Source organism: Nesoenas mayeri (assembly GCF_963082525.1).
Source record: "Nesoenas mayeri genome assembly, chromosome: 1".
NCBI lineage: Eukaryota > Metazoa > Chordata > Aves > Columbiformes > Columbidae > Nesoenas > Nesoenas mayeri.
The window spans coordinates 202466099-202480918 of record NC_137541.1 but is presented as its reverse complement, the minus strand read 5'-3'; the positions used below and the strand labels follow the sequence as shown (position 1 = coordinate 202480918).

The 14820-nt window shown below is 42.5% G+C and overlaps 1 protein-coding gene across 1 annotated transcript in view; it reads left to right on the top strand.

Annotated features, from left to right (window-relative positions):
• Positions 1-1537: 1537 nt before the first annotated feature.
• The window catches only part of MTNR1B (melatonin receptor 1B), a gene marked incomplete at its 3' end in the record, with an annotated part of 31142 nt that continues 17859 nt past the window's right edge, over positions 1538-14820 (top strand). Inside the window, exon 1 of the mRNA XM_080350288.1 lies at positions 1538-2551. Coding sequence (XP_080206414.1) covers positions 2341-2551 — 211 coding nt within the window. The 5' untranslated portion in view covers positions 1538-2340. The remainder of the gene's footprint in view (positions 2552-14820) is intronic.

The following is a 14820-nucleotide window of genomic DNA, read 5'->3' as shown; positions in this document are numbered from 1 at the left end:
CAGAGACAGTTTAAGCTGCCTTTAACAAACAGTTAAAAATAAATCCTGTAGTAATAACAGAAAACAAAATTTGAATTTCTCCTAAAAGCACTTACACAGACTCTGGAAGGATGCCCAGAAAGAGCCCAAGACATAAAAATAAATGATAATATCTGTAAGTTTTCCATAATAAGGCAATAAGACTAAAGTACTACATAGATAACGGGCAGTGAGGATACTAACTTTCTGAAAAGGGAAATCGCAGCAGAGGTAGATAAAGGGAGACACTGTAATGCAAAAGCTCTTCTTAAAGGTAGATTATTCACTGGAGAAAAATCCTTCTTTGCACTGATGAATACATAAAATAGGCATTTCCTTGGATAAACTTACATTTAAACTTCTGGAGAAAGAAAATCAAGTAAACTTTTGCTTCCATCAAGAACAAGCCTGTTCTGTCAAGTGTGCAATTATTACCTTCCTATGGCAGAACTGCAAAATAACTATTCAGGAGTGGTAATTCTCATAAGGCAGTCCATCTTTGGTTTAAGACATGAAGCCAATATAACTCATTCTGTAGTTTGAAAAAGATCATGATGCTTTACATATTGTCTACATTAAACGGAAAGTATGTGAAGTATGATTTTTTTTTTTTTTTAATCAGTGTAAATAATACTGGTGCAAAAATCCATATGCACATTTTTAAGTTCATTCCAACCAGGACTACTTCAGTGTATCTAAAATTGATTAGGAATACATTAAAATTGCACAACAATAAACTATTTTTAATTTGGAAAAATAAGTCCACACAATAATTTGTAGTATTTTGATTACATGAGTGCACATTTGCATAGAAGTAAGTCTCAAGCAATGTGCCATAATAAATTATTTGCTGTTAAAAAGGACAGAAACTTGCCCCATTATTCCAAAGTAACTCAACGAGGCAGGTTACCTCAAGATCTAAGTCTTGAAAAGCTACGGGGCATACCTATCTCTGTGTTGAACAGCCACACAAAAAGGAAGACAACAGCTACACAGTAACATCTTCTACAGGTGTAGCTGCTGCATCGTTCTCAAAAGTGGGGCAAAAAAAGGACAATGATCCAGTGTGGCCTGGTTGGCCTGAAAACAATGCAAAGTAGGACATAAAACCCTTACAAGTTATGTCTGCAGCCCTAATGATCAGCACATGCTATGGGAACCCACTGGTCAGTGTCAGCGGCACCGAGTCACTGTGCCAGCCCCACTGCAAGCCACGCACGGGCACGGGCAGGGTCTGTCCCCCTGCCGCAGGCATCACAGTTATTTAATGCTTACTGACATACGGCATATGTCACTTTGGGATCCCAAATGAAGCTATCTGCTTCTAAATTAATTTCAGAGATAAGTCCCTCGGTGCCCTACTGTCTGCTCCTGCAGCTTGAGAAGGAAAACTCCTGATACACACACGTTTTCCAAAGCTGCCATTGGTTCCGAGCATGATCTGTCTGTGACTTTTGCAGTTATTACCCTACGGGTGTTGCCCTTAGTCTTGATCTGACCCTGTTTCATTCAAACACGAAGCATAAGTCTGTGTCAACGTAAGCGTATAAACCTTTTTATTATAGATCTGTAGCCCAGAGTAAAGCAGGGAATTAATCAGAAAAAAACGGCGGGGTGGGGGCGGTGAGCGGAAGGGGGTCCCGGGAACATGCTGGGGTGAGCCTCGGGAAACAAAACATAACCGAAACAAAGCAAAACCAAAACCCAAAAACAAACAAACAAACAACAAAAAAAAAACCACAAGAGAAGAGAAAAACAAAACCAAAACCATGAGGCTTGTGGCGGAGCCGGGCGCCGCTGCACCCAAGCGGGACCGTGGGCTCTGCGGGGATTCCCTAAGGGGCTTCTCCGCCAGGCGCCCCCACCCGGCCCTTCGCAGCCCTCGCCGGTCCCCGCGGCTCTCCCGGGCCCTCCAGCCGCGCCAGCTGTCACCGGGGCTGACCGCGCACGGCCGCCCCGCTGCTCTGCCCCTGCCCCGGCACCGAGCGGCGCTCGCCTGCCCGGGATCCCCCGCCCCGCCGGGACCGCCGCTCCCGCCAACCGCCCCTGCGCGCCCGCCTCCGCAGCCGCCTCCCGCGCTACGGGGCGGGGCCCAGCCGAAGTGCCCGCCCCCGGGCTTCCCCGTGCAGCCTGGGGGGGCGCTGGCCCCGCCCCTGCCCCGCCCTTGGCCCCGCCCCGGCAGCCCCGCGGGGCGGAGGGCGGGGCAGCGCGCGCGGCGCGGCCGTTAAAAGCCTTCGCGCCCTCCCGCGCGGCCAGTCAGCAGAGCCGCCGCGCTGCTGCCGGGGCAGCGGCCGCTCGGGGCGAGGAGGCGGCCGAAGCGCGATGCTGGAGAATGGCTCCCTGAGGAACTGCTGCGACCCGGGCGGGCGAGGCCTCTTCGGCTTGGCAGAGCGGGAGGCGGCGGGCGCGCCGCGGCCCGGCTGGGTGGTGCCGGTGCTGTCCAGCGTGCTGATCTTCACCACCGTGGTGGACATCTTGGGCAACCTGCTGGTCATCATCTCCGTCTTTAAGAACCGCAAGCTCAGGAACTCAGGTAAGGGCTCGAGCCCCGGCAGGCGGTCAGGAGCACCCGGAGCCCCACGGGCACCCTGGTCCGGTTCTAGCTGCCCTGCGGTGCCCAGCCCGCCCGTGTAGTCCGGGCGGGCCACCTGCTCAGGGCAGGGAACCAAAGGGTCCCCTCTTGCCTTGTAACGTGTGCAGGGACCTCCAAGCCCTCAGTCCTTGGCAGCTGCCCCTGCGCTTCCCTTAGCCTGTTTTCTATCCTCCTCCAGGCCCTCAGGGAGGAATGCAGGTCATTAAGTGGCTCTTAATGAGGCATTCTCTAGTCTCTGTGGATTAGGGGAATCGGTGCCATCCGATTAAAATACCGGAGGCAAAGAGCGTGGCCGAAACGGTCGGAGAAAGAAAGAGGGAACTTTAAGACTTACTGAAGAGGTTTCTTCTGAAGATGGGGCTCTGGGCGTGTGCGGGAAAGCTGCTGAGCCCTCGCTCCGGAATCTTCATCGGAGTTTGCAACAGCCTTTCACAGCATCGGCTTTCTTGTCCCTCACCAAATGTTCTTCAAACAGAAAGCAGCCAATAAACTGAGATATTTTCCTTCAGTCCTGTCTATATTTTTTTCTTTGTGTGTGTGTGTGTGTGCGCTAGAATGTGGCTCTGCGTGATTTACTTGCTAAACTTATTTGCTTTCTCTTCTCACCTTTGCACGTGTCTTAAACTACAAAACTCGGGAGTCAGCACCGACTTGTCCCGGCTGAGTTCTTATCTAATTCACGGCTGCCCCGCTCTGTGCGGATGCTCTGCCCGCCCCCCCGCGCTGATGCAGCCGCTGCCCCGGGTCGTTAACTGATGTGCAGCTCGGCTGTCTCTTGGGTGTTGCTGCAGTGCCAGGCGCTATCCCCGAAATAGGGGTGTATCTGCTCAAGTTCCCGTGGCACCAAACAGTTCCCCAAACTGCTCACTTCTTCAGGTCTTTTTGCGGTGCACTCGCAGGTTGGGGGTAACAAAACTTTGCCGGGAACTGAGGAAGTCAGGCGCATGGCATCCCCTGCACTACCGGAGCCAGCGCGGTCTGTATCATATCGGTCCAGCTTCACACCTGAGAGGCGGCAGGGTGCTTCCTCACCAGGAGTCAGAAGGAAGAACTGGTGACTTGTTTTTCCCCGGGTGCTTTTTGTTTGTGGGGTTTTTTTGGACGGGTCTCGCTGTCCCAGCGCTATCATGTTTCACGTGTAGCGACTAGAGCTCCTGCTAACTGGAAACAGACACTCATTGGCCTTTGTTTTAAATCAAATTATGCTTAGGAACAGAAGCAGTTTACAGAGGGATGAGATTTCCTCTCCCTAGTCATCACAAGTCTAAATGCTGGAGGGATGCTAGCGGGGCAGCGCCAAACTTGAGGACGTCTGAAAGCGCGGTTTGGGTGAGCAAGGCAACAAATACGGAGGGAGCTGCTCGGGGCACCGGGCACGGTCCTTTGGGCTGTACATCCGAGGGAGCCAAGCCGCTGCTGAAGGTAGCGGAGCCGTACCGAGGTCGGTAAAGCCTTACCCGGTGCCCCCCGGGAGCCGGCAGGGCCGGGAGCCGGAGCTCTCCGTACCCAGAGAGGCAACAGCGGCCGCCGAGCAGAGCGGAGGGGGGCGAAGCTGCGCGCACCGCCGCGGAGGGGGGAGCTGCTCACTAGGGAACCCCGTCAAGTCTCCGACGCCCTCCCGGCCTCCTTGGCGCCGGGGAATGTGCGTTCCCGGGGGGATTCGCGCCTGGCCTCTGGGCAGGTGAGCGCCCGGGGAACTGGTGAGAGCGGCCGGCTCGAGGTGTCAAATCTCGGCCGAGGAGGAGCAAGAAAGGAGCTCTCATCGGAACCCTTTCCTTCCTTCGAACGGCAGCGGAGAGGAGGGGTCGGACTGGAAGTGATTGGCGCCTGGAAGAAAAAGTTTCAAGGTATTGATCAAAGTGCTTTGTGGAGTCCTAAGGCTGTTGCAATAAGACGTGGTCTTCTTATCTAATTCAAATACCTACTAATTGATCTCCTTCTAGGTTCATCCTTAATGTGATGTCACTGACCCTGTCCCAAGGATCTCTTCATCTTCCATAACTACCATGAAGAATAGCAGGGAGTTCCTTCTGGATAATCTTCATACAATTAAATACCTTTTAATTTGCCAGTTCTTAGTTTTCCATCAGGAAGAGACGGCTCTTGAGGATGAAACTGAAAGAGGATAGTTTGGTAAATGTCCACAGAGGACTTTCAAGAGAAAATTTCCTAAGGAAGGAGCAGGGTGGAAGAGGACCTCAAATTGACGTGAGTGAAGTGATGGAGGGAATGGGAAGGTGGGGGAAAGCTAAGGTGGTGCTTGGGAGCCCTTTGCCTCCAACAAGGAAAGAAGATGGACAAGCAGGTGGATTTACAGGTTTTCCTTTCTGAGCAAACCAGAAACAATGTATATGTACATACAAGAGGAGCAGATGTGGCAGAAAGTAAAATGGTGAGGAAACATGGCATGAAAAGGGTTAGACTTGTGGTAAAGGATGTCAGAAAGAGACAAGATGAAGCCAGTGGAATGGCTGTGACAAGATGATGGGGGTCCAGCTGAATGGAGAAGAAACAAACAGCTATAGCGCCATGAACACTCAATTATCTTTGAAGAAGCTAACGAGATATGTTCTTGGATAGGGATGAGAGTCTGGGACTTCAAATAAGCTGTAGGTGTATGAGGAATGAATTAAGCAGTTCTGCCCATTTCTGTAGTACAAATAATAATCTCTTCAGAAGGCAAAACAGGGCTTGAGCATATTTCTAGGATTTATCAACACTATTCTGTCAGAGGCTTTACAAAGAAATCTGGTAATTGCAAACAGTGTGATTATGCATCACTCCTTAAAATTAAAGCATGATCAAAAGCAAATCTATTTTAATGCTATTGTATATTACGAGGTACAAGAATGGAGTGAAATAAGATGACCCTTTAGCCTTTATGTTGGTAAGTATTATTCTCAGCATGAGAGAAACAGCGAATGAGTAGGATTGGTGCTTTTAAAGATTGCTCATTCACTCCTTAAACAGTGGGAATTTTGCCAGCTTTATAAGAGAAGGATTGTTTCATAGCATACAGAAGCCTCTTTCCCACGTTTAAATTTGGTTTTGGAGGGGGAGGGGAAAATTTGTGAAGGCTCTTCCAAGTAATGCATAACATAATTGGTATGAATCAACATGCTTGTCTTCTTACTTAACGGTGCCCAGTCTTTCTGTGAGAGGTTGAGCAACTCCTGAGCTCTAAAAGTGATTTGATTTACAGAAATTAATGCTTTTGTCATTTCTAATTTGGGATAGAAGTAACTTTGTCCATCACACTACAAAATTAAATAAAACTCTGTATATGGAACTAATAAAATAAATTAGCCTTTGTTTCTATTTGAAATATCAAATGTGTTCTGAATTTTCCAAAGCAACTTTTGATTTTGGGTGCCTTCAATTAAGCATGCCCAGTTGAAGGCAGCTCTTAAAATACTAAACTTTTGACATGCTAAAGTTTACATGTGCTCAATGATTGCTGGATGGTCAAGTGTCCTGAAGGTGCATTAAGCCAATCAAAACCACTAGATGCTTTTAAGAATGTCAAGATGCATAACTGTAGCTATAACCATTACATTATCGGCTGGGCTAAGAATCCAGTAGGAAGCACTTCAGAAGGTGGGAACTGCCAAGGCACCTCCCACAGGAGAGAGGAGATAAAGCAAACGATTTGTATTTCATTGGCTTTAAAGCCAGCATAAAATCATTGAGGAGTGAGAATTAGGCACATTAACTCAATATCATTTCAAAGTGTAGTAAGGACTTGGGACCCTTTGACTTTTGGCAGAAGGCCTAACATTAACCTTGGTGCACTGCCAAGGAATACATTAGCACTAAGTGATATTTTTAGTGCATTGTGTCAACCCTCTTCACTCTCTCCACTGTTTTCCTTTCTATATATAAAAACTAACATAGGACAATGAGACTCTGATTTCCATTCAAATAGCAAGGTGCTGTTGCAACACAATTTAAATAAAAATTCATGTTTCTTTACCTGTAAGCACATGGGTGTATTTGCATATTTAACTCTATCTAATGTGTGTATGGCTGTAGAGATGGAAAATACTTCTTACATGAACATTTGTACAAAATAAAACATTCCTACACAAGGAATTGTAATTTTGGTAGTCATCTGTCTACTAAATAAACATGTTTGGCAATATAACCAAGACTTGTACTCTTTTCCCATGTTATTTCCCTTTCCATAGCCTTCCATCCACATCTCTGTAATATAGCTGAGGGGATGTTTTCTCCATTGTTATGTGCTGTTTTCAGTTATTCTTAATCTCTTTGCCCACAACAGTTCTCTTTCTCTTTTTATTCCTCCTTTATTATTATTTCTGTCCACTGGGATAGAGGACAGTTGTCTCCTGGGTGAAATTCATCTTTTAGAAGACTACAGTGGAGATACCTGTTTCTGAACTTCTTCCTTTGGGGTCCCTTTATAATCAATGGAGAAAAATAAGCATTTTCAGGGCATAGCTAATCTAAATTATTTTTGACATCTACATTAGGATGACATGATTCAGCCCATAAAAGTGCTTATTTATTTCTACTAAAAACTAAGAGAATCAAGAAGAACTATCACAATGTAGTCACCTACATCTGGGTGAGAAAGGATCAATATATGAAATCAGAAGTCATAATGTAATTCTTCCAGTAACTTTTCAAGTTCCATTTTTAAATTAACACATCTTTCTCTTCACTGCATGTCCTCCAAGAGATCATATTGATCCCAATAAGGCTAACACTAAAACAAACAAAAAAAGGCATTACCAATACAACTGAAATGTTCAAATGCTTCTTGGGTCCTGAAACCGCTTGATGAAATTGTCTTTTGTTATCAGCAGTAATGCTGACACTAATATATTCTGATGAGCAGAGCCCGAGAGCCCACTGTTATGGTTTCAGCTTTTGTATTCCCATTTTCTTGAACCCTGGATCCATGGAGTTCTTAGCCCTGGGACCGTGTGTGTTTTGCTTTCACATTCTCTCTCACATTCAGGATTTCTAGCCTTGAAGCTGCTCAATACTGAAAAATTAATGGGAACGTGACTTCAACATTTACGAAAGTTCACTGAACCCAACACTTAAAATAAAGCTCTTCTATCTCTTTACAATAATACTAGAATTCAAACATGTTTTTTATTCTAACTTTGTGCTTATTATTTGCTAATTTATAGTAGATATTTTTATTTGTATAACTATAATTGTTGTTTAACTTGGATGGATCATTTCTCTAGCTGGTGAGAAGTCTTGTGTCATATTAATGGAGAATAAACACATATTTCCCTCTCAACCTGTGTTTTTCATGGTACACAAGGCAAATGCTTTTACTTTCCTCTAATTAACCAGGCTTTTCATTTCCCTTGTCTTAGACCTTCCAGTTCACCTATTCCAGCTGAATTAATATATCTTGAACAAGAGAAAATGGAACTGTTCACAGTAACACAAGTGAAGTACCACTAATACCTTCAAAAAATAATATTGACATTCTTTTCTGCTCTGTCCTTCTCTGGATGGACAAAATGAGCCTGATGTACCTTGGAGCCACATTTTCATTTTCTGTGATAACATTACATAGATGACTCTTCTTGGTGCAGTCACTTGCTAATGCAGCTCTTCTCTTTCTTTTGTCTTTTCAGTCCACACAATTATTATTCCTTCAGTACCTGGCCTCATGCCTCATGCTGTTATACTCTATCCACTTTCTGCTCTTTTAGTCCTAATGGAAAAGGAAGATCTTGACATTTCCCTGTATCAATGTGGGCTCTCAATTTTGTATTATCACAGTATTTCATTAGTTCTCTTTGTGTTTTGTGACATAATACTTCTGAATCAGACAAAATTCACTCAATCTAGGTTATCTCCCTCCAGTCCAGTCCAACCATTTTCTTTCGTCACCATCCAGGCAGTGGTGGCAATAGGCTGTGTATCATACCCAAGCATATGTTCTTCCAAGACTAGATGAGTTTAGAATAACCTCCCAGGTATAGAGAGTCCAAGTCCAGCTTTTATTGAATAAAAATGATCTGATTAGTTGGTACAGCCACTTTGTAAAAGCTCACATTGAATTTTATTCCATTTGTCTTTACTTGCATCTTTAATTTTCATTTCCTTCCAAATTTGTTTCTGCAGCCTTGTCTACAATTCAGATGAGATTAAAAAGCCTGAAGATTTCTCAATTCATTCTTCCTCTGCAACCAATTCACCACCTTAAATACAACTGCCACGTTAGCACATACTCTGTGGTAGACAGATAAATCTTCCAGACGTGGCAAAACTCTGTTAGTTTTCTCATTACTCCCTAATTGTTTTTTTTGAATTATTGCTAGCACCATTCATGCAAAAAGAAACAGCAGTTGTGCCAGCACCATAGCAAGGAAGGAGGAAATGAGTAGTAAAGTGTGAGAGCGCCACAGCTGCAGGTGAGTCATGGCAAAACTGCTCTTTGAGATGTGTGTGGGAGCCAAGCTCTGTGTGCCACAGTCTGAGAGAAATCAGTGCCTCCCTACTGGCAATGAGAACCAGAGAACACACTTGGCCCCTTTTTACATGTCCCACATGTAGTTCTCTGTCCTTTCAGAACCCATGGCACTACCTCTGAGAAAACAAATGTTCAAAAATTCCTGCCACCTAGTATATTCAATCTCTCTGACATTTTTACTCTATCGTAGATATGTTAATTCCTTACTTGCCAGCGTACCTTGTTCCCAAGTCCACCATTATTGTCCTTATTAAAAAGTGTAGCAAAATCTTTTTACAGACAAGTAACCAGTTTAAGTTGATTTTCAGATTCTCTGTTCCCCAGTAACTCCTCTTTCCTTTTTCATTTTGTTAATGTGTTGAAAGGGCATTTTATTCATTTTAGAAGTTTTTGCAAAGCCAATGAAGTTTAGGGCTTTTTGTCATTTCTCATTTTATCATTTTTTCCTCGTGCCAGAAGTTTTCCTTGATGGACATATCTTTTGCTGTTTCTTCTAGCCTTGTTTCTTGCCCTGGTATCCAAGCTGAGACAACTTTTTCTCCAGCTAGATCTGGAACTTTTTCTTATATTTTCCTCTCTCTTTTGGACGCAAGATCCAGAGAGCATTTTTGTATCTTCAATATGAAGAAATGCCAGGCTTCCTCCACATTCAAATCCCTCAGCTCCTCAATACAGCAGACATCACTTTCCTAATTAGCTTCTTTTATTTATCAAAACATGCAAAACCCCTTCTTAGTTATGTCTGTTTTGTCTATTCTTCCATTTAATTTAAACAAAATAATCTCATCTGCTTTCAATGCAACCTTATTTTCTATGACAGGCTCTTCAGGGATGTCTTTGTTCTTTATCAAAACAAAGGCTGGAATATGTTGGCAAACAGACTCTATGTTGAAGAAATCTACTGGGTGTATGCCTGGAACTCAGTACTCATTAGTATGTTTATTATCTCCTTTGCATATGAGGAGCTCCAGTGTCCCATCTTAAATTGTTTCCATTAGTATTTCCCTACTAAGACAGAAGTGATCTCATCCTGCTGCAGGTTTCTGCATATTAATACTTCCCTGCATGTTGTCTCCTCACCATTTAAGGCTGGAGTGGCGATTAAAATGGAGCGCAGATGCTCTCTTCTCCCAGAAGGGAAAGGGAAAGAAGAAAAGGGTGAGACACTTATGGGTTGGAAAATTAAAACAGCTTTAGTAAAACAATAACAATGAGTATGATTAGCTATAATAAGAGAAATAATAGAAAATATACAAAACCAAAATTGAGCTTCCCCGATGATGGAACTGGCACTGTGGAGGCTCCCACTTCTGAGGTTGTGGGGCAGGCTCCAGGAAGTCCTGGACTAGACTCAGCAGGAGATGGGAACTGGATAGAGGAATGCATGGATCAGGATTGGGGTCGGAGGCAGAAGAACAGGCAGAGTCCTCCTCAGACACCAGCCATGAAAGGAGGGTGACCCTCATGATCCCTCAGCTTTAAACTGAGTGTAACATGTATGGCATGGAATACTTTGCTGGCCAATTTTGAGTCAACTGTTCTGTCCGCTCCTCCCCATAGGTGTGACTCTTTTACACCCTCTCACTGTGGAACACAAGATACTTAACAGTGACCTTGGTTCCTGTAGAGAAAAATATAAATATGGGTCTCTCTGCATGCCAATCCTACCGTCACCTTGGTAACAACTGTAAACAGGTGTTAACAATTTTAGAAGCAGACACTTTGAAAAGCAGGTAGTCAACATCAGATGTGTATTTACTTAGGAGAAATTTAACTGAAAAGAAAACTTACTGAAAGAGAAATTGGTTCTGTCCTAGTCCAAACCAGGTCAGACCTTACAACTCTTTCCCAATGTAATTTTTGCTTCCACCAGGACATCATCCTTTTCTTTTTTTCTTTCCTTTTATGAAGTCTATACACCTTTCAGTTCTATATTTCTCTTCTCTGATCGTTGATGCAATTCCATTCTAAGATAATTATTTCTGTAAAGTTTGATTTGAATTTTTCACTGGTTTTGGATCCCCTATTTTGTTGCATCAGTTCCAGGCCTTCTTTTGCTGACTCTATGCACTTTTAATTACCACTCAGGTCAAACTTCTCAGTCTTTGAGCTCTTATTTTCTATATTGGTTGTCATCACCCTCCTGAAGCCAAAATTCCCCTTACCCTGGGTGTTATGATATGATTGCTTCTCAGGCTCTCTTCCCACCTCTCAATTTCAAGTTCTTTTTGTTCATTCTGCCAACTTGCATTGCCAGCTGGTTTCCCATATGGTGAAGTCTGTCCATGAAGATATGAAACCACTTCTCAAAGAATACCTCTGAATGATAGATACTCCAAGTCTTTCTACATCACTTCTAGAATTATTAAGTCATGTGCCCATGACTCATCTCATACTTCTAATTAGAATCTCTTCTTGGAGAGGAAACAGAGTAAGTTCATCGCCAATTCTGTCCTCTTTTCTCTGAGACTTGGTTCAAACAGCAACCCACTGAATAAAATAAATCTTCACAGTTACTTATAAAAGAATGACTTTAAACTTTGTTAACCTGTTGGTAGAAGACAAAAGTGAAAAGACAGTATTGTTCATTTGGAAATTAGGAAACTTACTTTAACAAAAGAGGTATCCTTCAGTGCAAGGAAGTAAACCTTGCAAGTAAATTCAGACAAAAGTGAAAATCAGACGCCTAAGAATGTTCTAGATGAGAAGAAATCTAAAGAATACCAAATTTTGAAATATTTTGGAAGTAGAAACTTTGTAAGGAAATTATCGGCTTAAAGGGACTGAAAGAAGCATTTAGGAGTATAGAAACATCATAAAGGAGAAAAACAACCTATGTATCAGTCTGCATCACAGGGGATCCTGAGGAGATAAACAGTTTCTTCAAAAGCAATAGGAGATGGCTTTATATGACACTGTATATGAAATAATGTGTAGCCTTAGAGTAGATAGACTCGAATCATCTTTCTTCATCATCCAAAGGATCATGACACGAGACCAAGGACATATTCATCATAATCTGGAGATGGAGAAAGCTAAAATGGAGGTTACTTTCTGAAATGCTCAGTAAACTGTGGAAGTCAGGACATTGTAAATTTAAAGATCTACTGCCTCTTCTGTGAATATTTTGAGTGTTCAAGGCCATAATGGCTGATGCTACCAAAAATTGGAGAAAGTATGGAATATATTAGTGGCAGGTGTGAAACAAATTCTAGCACCTAAGGGTTACAGTAAAACTGTAATTTGAGGAATTTTATTCTACAGCTATAGCATACTTTGTATCCCCCTTTGAAGCACCTGGCAATACCACATTTGGTGATAGCTCTAAGTTATAATTTTCTTTTATCCTGTAGAAGATGTGGTCAATTTATCGGCAAGTGAACAGGCAGTGCTAAGATCAGCTCCAAGACACTTTTATTTTAGAATATAACGATACGTTCTATTCCACTTGGTAAAAGGAGATGTTGGTGTGCCTGTCTTTAGAGGAATTAGTGTGATAAGCATCTAGTTAGACTGGAGAAGTATAATGGGCTTCTTGAACCAAATAATCTAATGGTATGTTTATGCTGTGTATTTCATTTGGCACAAGTCCACTTCACCCCTGTTCTGAGCAAAAGGAAGAGCAGAGGGTGATGTTAGTGTGATGCTTTGCCTGCAACACCATAGCCAGGCTCTCCATAGGTCACAGAAGCTTTTTTCTTTTTTTTGCTTCTAACTCACAGTTTTCTTTCATCTCTCTGAAATAACAAATGCAAACATACCCTCAGATACAGGAAATTAGAAGGACCTTTTAGCAGCTGCATTATGGCAGCTCTAATGTGCCCTAGCAGCACTCCCTTTGCTGCCAGCTCTCTCCTGGGCTCTGGACTGGCATTGCTTTTGCAAGATACACTGACTGCACGAGGCATGACCTCTCTGCAGTAAAGCTCTGTTCTTGGATGGACCAGCAAAAGCAATTCCAGGATTGATGGCGCTCTTCAACACAATGAGCCAAAGAGCTAAGAGACCAAATCTACTCAGAGAGAACCAGGACAGCTCATTTTAAAAGTCTAATTTTTTCATCTGTTCTTAGCAGATATGTATTCACCAGGTGACTTGAACCATTCTGTTTGGGACATTATAGGAGAATACATTCATTACATAAAATCAGTAATAACCTTTTTTCTACCTCCAGGAGTAAATTCTACTGTTATTTCAATTCACATCTATTCTGAGTACCAGTATTTTCAGATATGCTCTCTTATAAGTTATCCTTTAGAAGCACATATTAGTACCTTGATGTAGACTGTCAAGTACATCGCCTTGTTCCCAAGAATGCACATGAAAACAACTATGTTATCCTGAGCTGATAAAACAAAACCAAGATTTTCCTTTGCAGAAAGGAAGAAAAGCTATGGTAATTTTCATCTTCCTAAAAACTGTCTGAGTGGTTGTTTTAGTGTTTAAGCTACCATCTTCATACAGTCATGAAACAGATTTCCTGACAGCAAAAGCTAGCAGAAATATGTCTCAAACACTGTGGGTGCAACTCCATTGTCCTCCTTAACAACAGTAGCTGCTTTGGAATTTTCTAGTTTACTTTTGGTCTCAATACTGAAAAGGACTGAGCTATATCACAGAGTCAGAATTTCCCTGACACTTTCGCTGCATATGGGACAGTCACATCTTCATATGCTAACAGCCTAAACACACTCATCAAATGACAAGGATCTTGATTGCGGGGATTATTCTTTAATTATTTATTTAACTAATTTTAATTATTATTAATTTATTCATGTATCTATTTATAATTATTTGTTTTTTGTGTATTTGTTTACCCTTTTTAATAAATGCTGCTTAAATTACGCCTGAAGTAAAAACCATAAACCTCACAAAGTTAATTTTTTCATCTGCTTTTTATGGATTTGGCTCATTTTCAATGTTTAGATGCCTGTATGAAGATTGTAATAATATTACACGACACTTCTACAAACATTGTAATCTTTTTGCTATAGAACAACATCTGTTCATCTGTTGGTTTAGATTGCTGTGTATGCACAATGAGGGCAACTATTGTTGTCAGAAGATATCACATACAGCCACTGGAGCTGGCAGTCTGGCTAACAGGAGAAATATCTGCTTAACACATCAGCCTTATAAATATGTTAACTAATTATAAGCTCAGAGCTAGCATCAAATTGTAAAATATATCACTGCAAAACAGACAGTGACCTATTAATAGCATCCTCATGTGTCTAAGATTTGCTCAAATCCTCCCTGGAGTTCTCAGTATCCTCTCATTCTGAACTCAGTGCAAATTTTCTAATTACCTCTGTATACACAGCATTTTATTTTAGTTCAGCTAAGGACAAGGACCTTACGTCAGATGTCTATCCCCTGTGAATATGTGTAATCTGTTGCAATCAATCCAGCTATTTTTATTTCCTACTTTTCAATCCAGTAAAAGTAATCTGCTTACTGAATATTATCTGCATAGGTGTTGCGGTTTTTTAAATGTGTCTTTTCAAGATACTCATGCTGTGCAAACCCTGTCTATGGAGAAGTTCATCAGTGTTGTAGTCTTTAGATGTTTTAAAATATTTTCTTAGAAGTAGACAACTCTATCCAGCTTTGCTACTGACAAGAGAAAAGATATATTAAAACACGCTGCTTTGCTTCAAGACAAGTAAAGACATGCAGGTGGCGTAGTCACTACGTGCAAACTGGGAGTTATCCCATCCTTCCCTTCTGTGAAGTACAACTT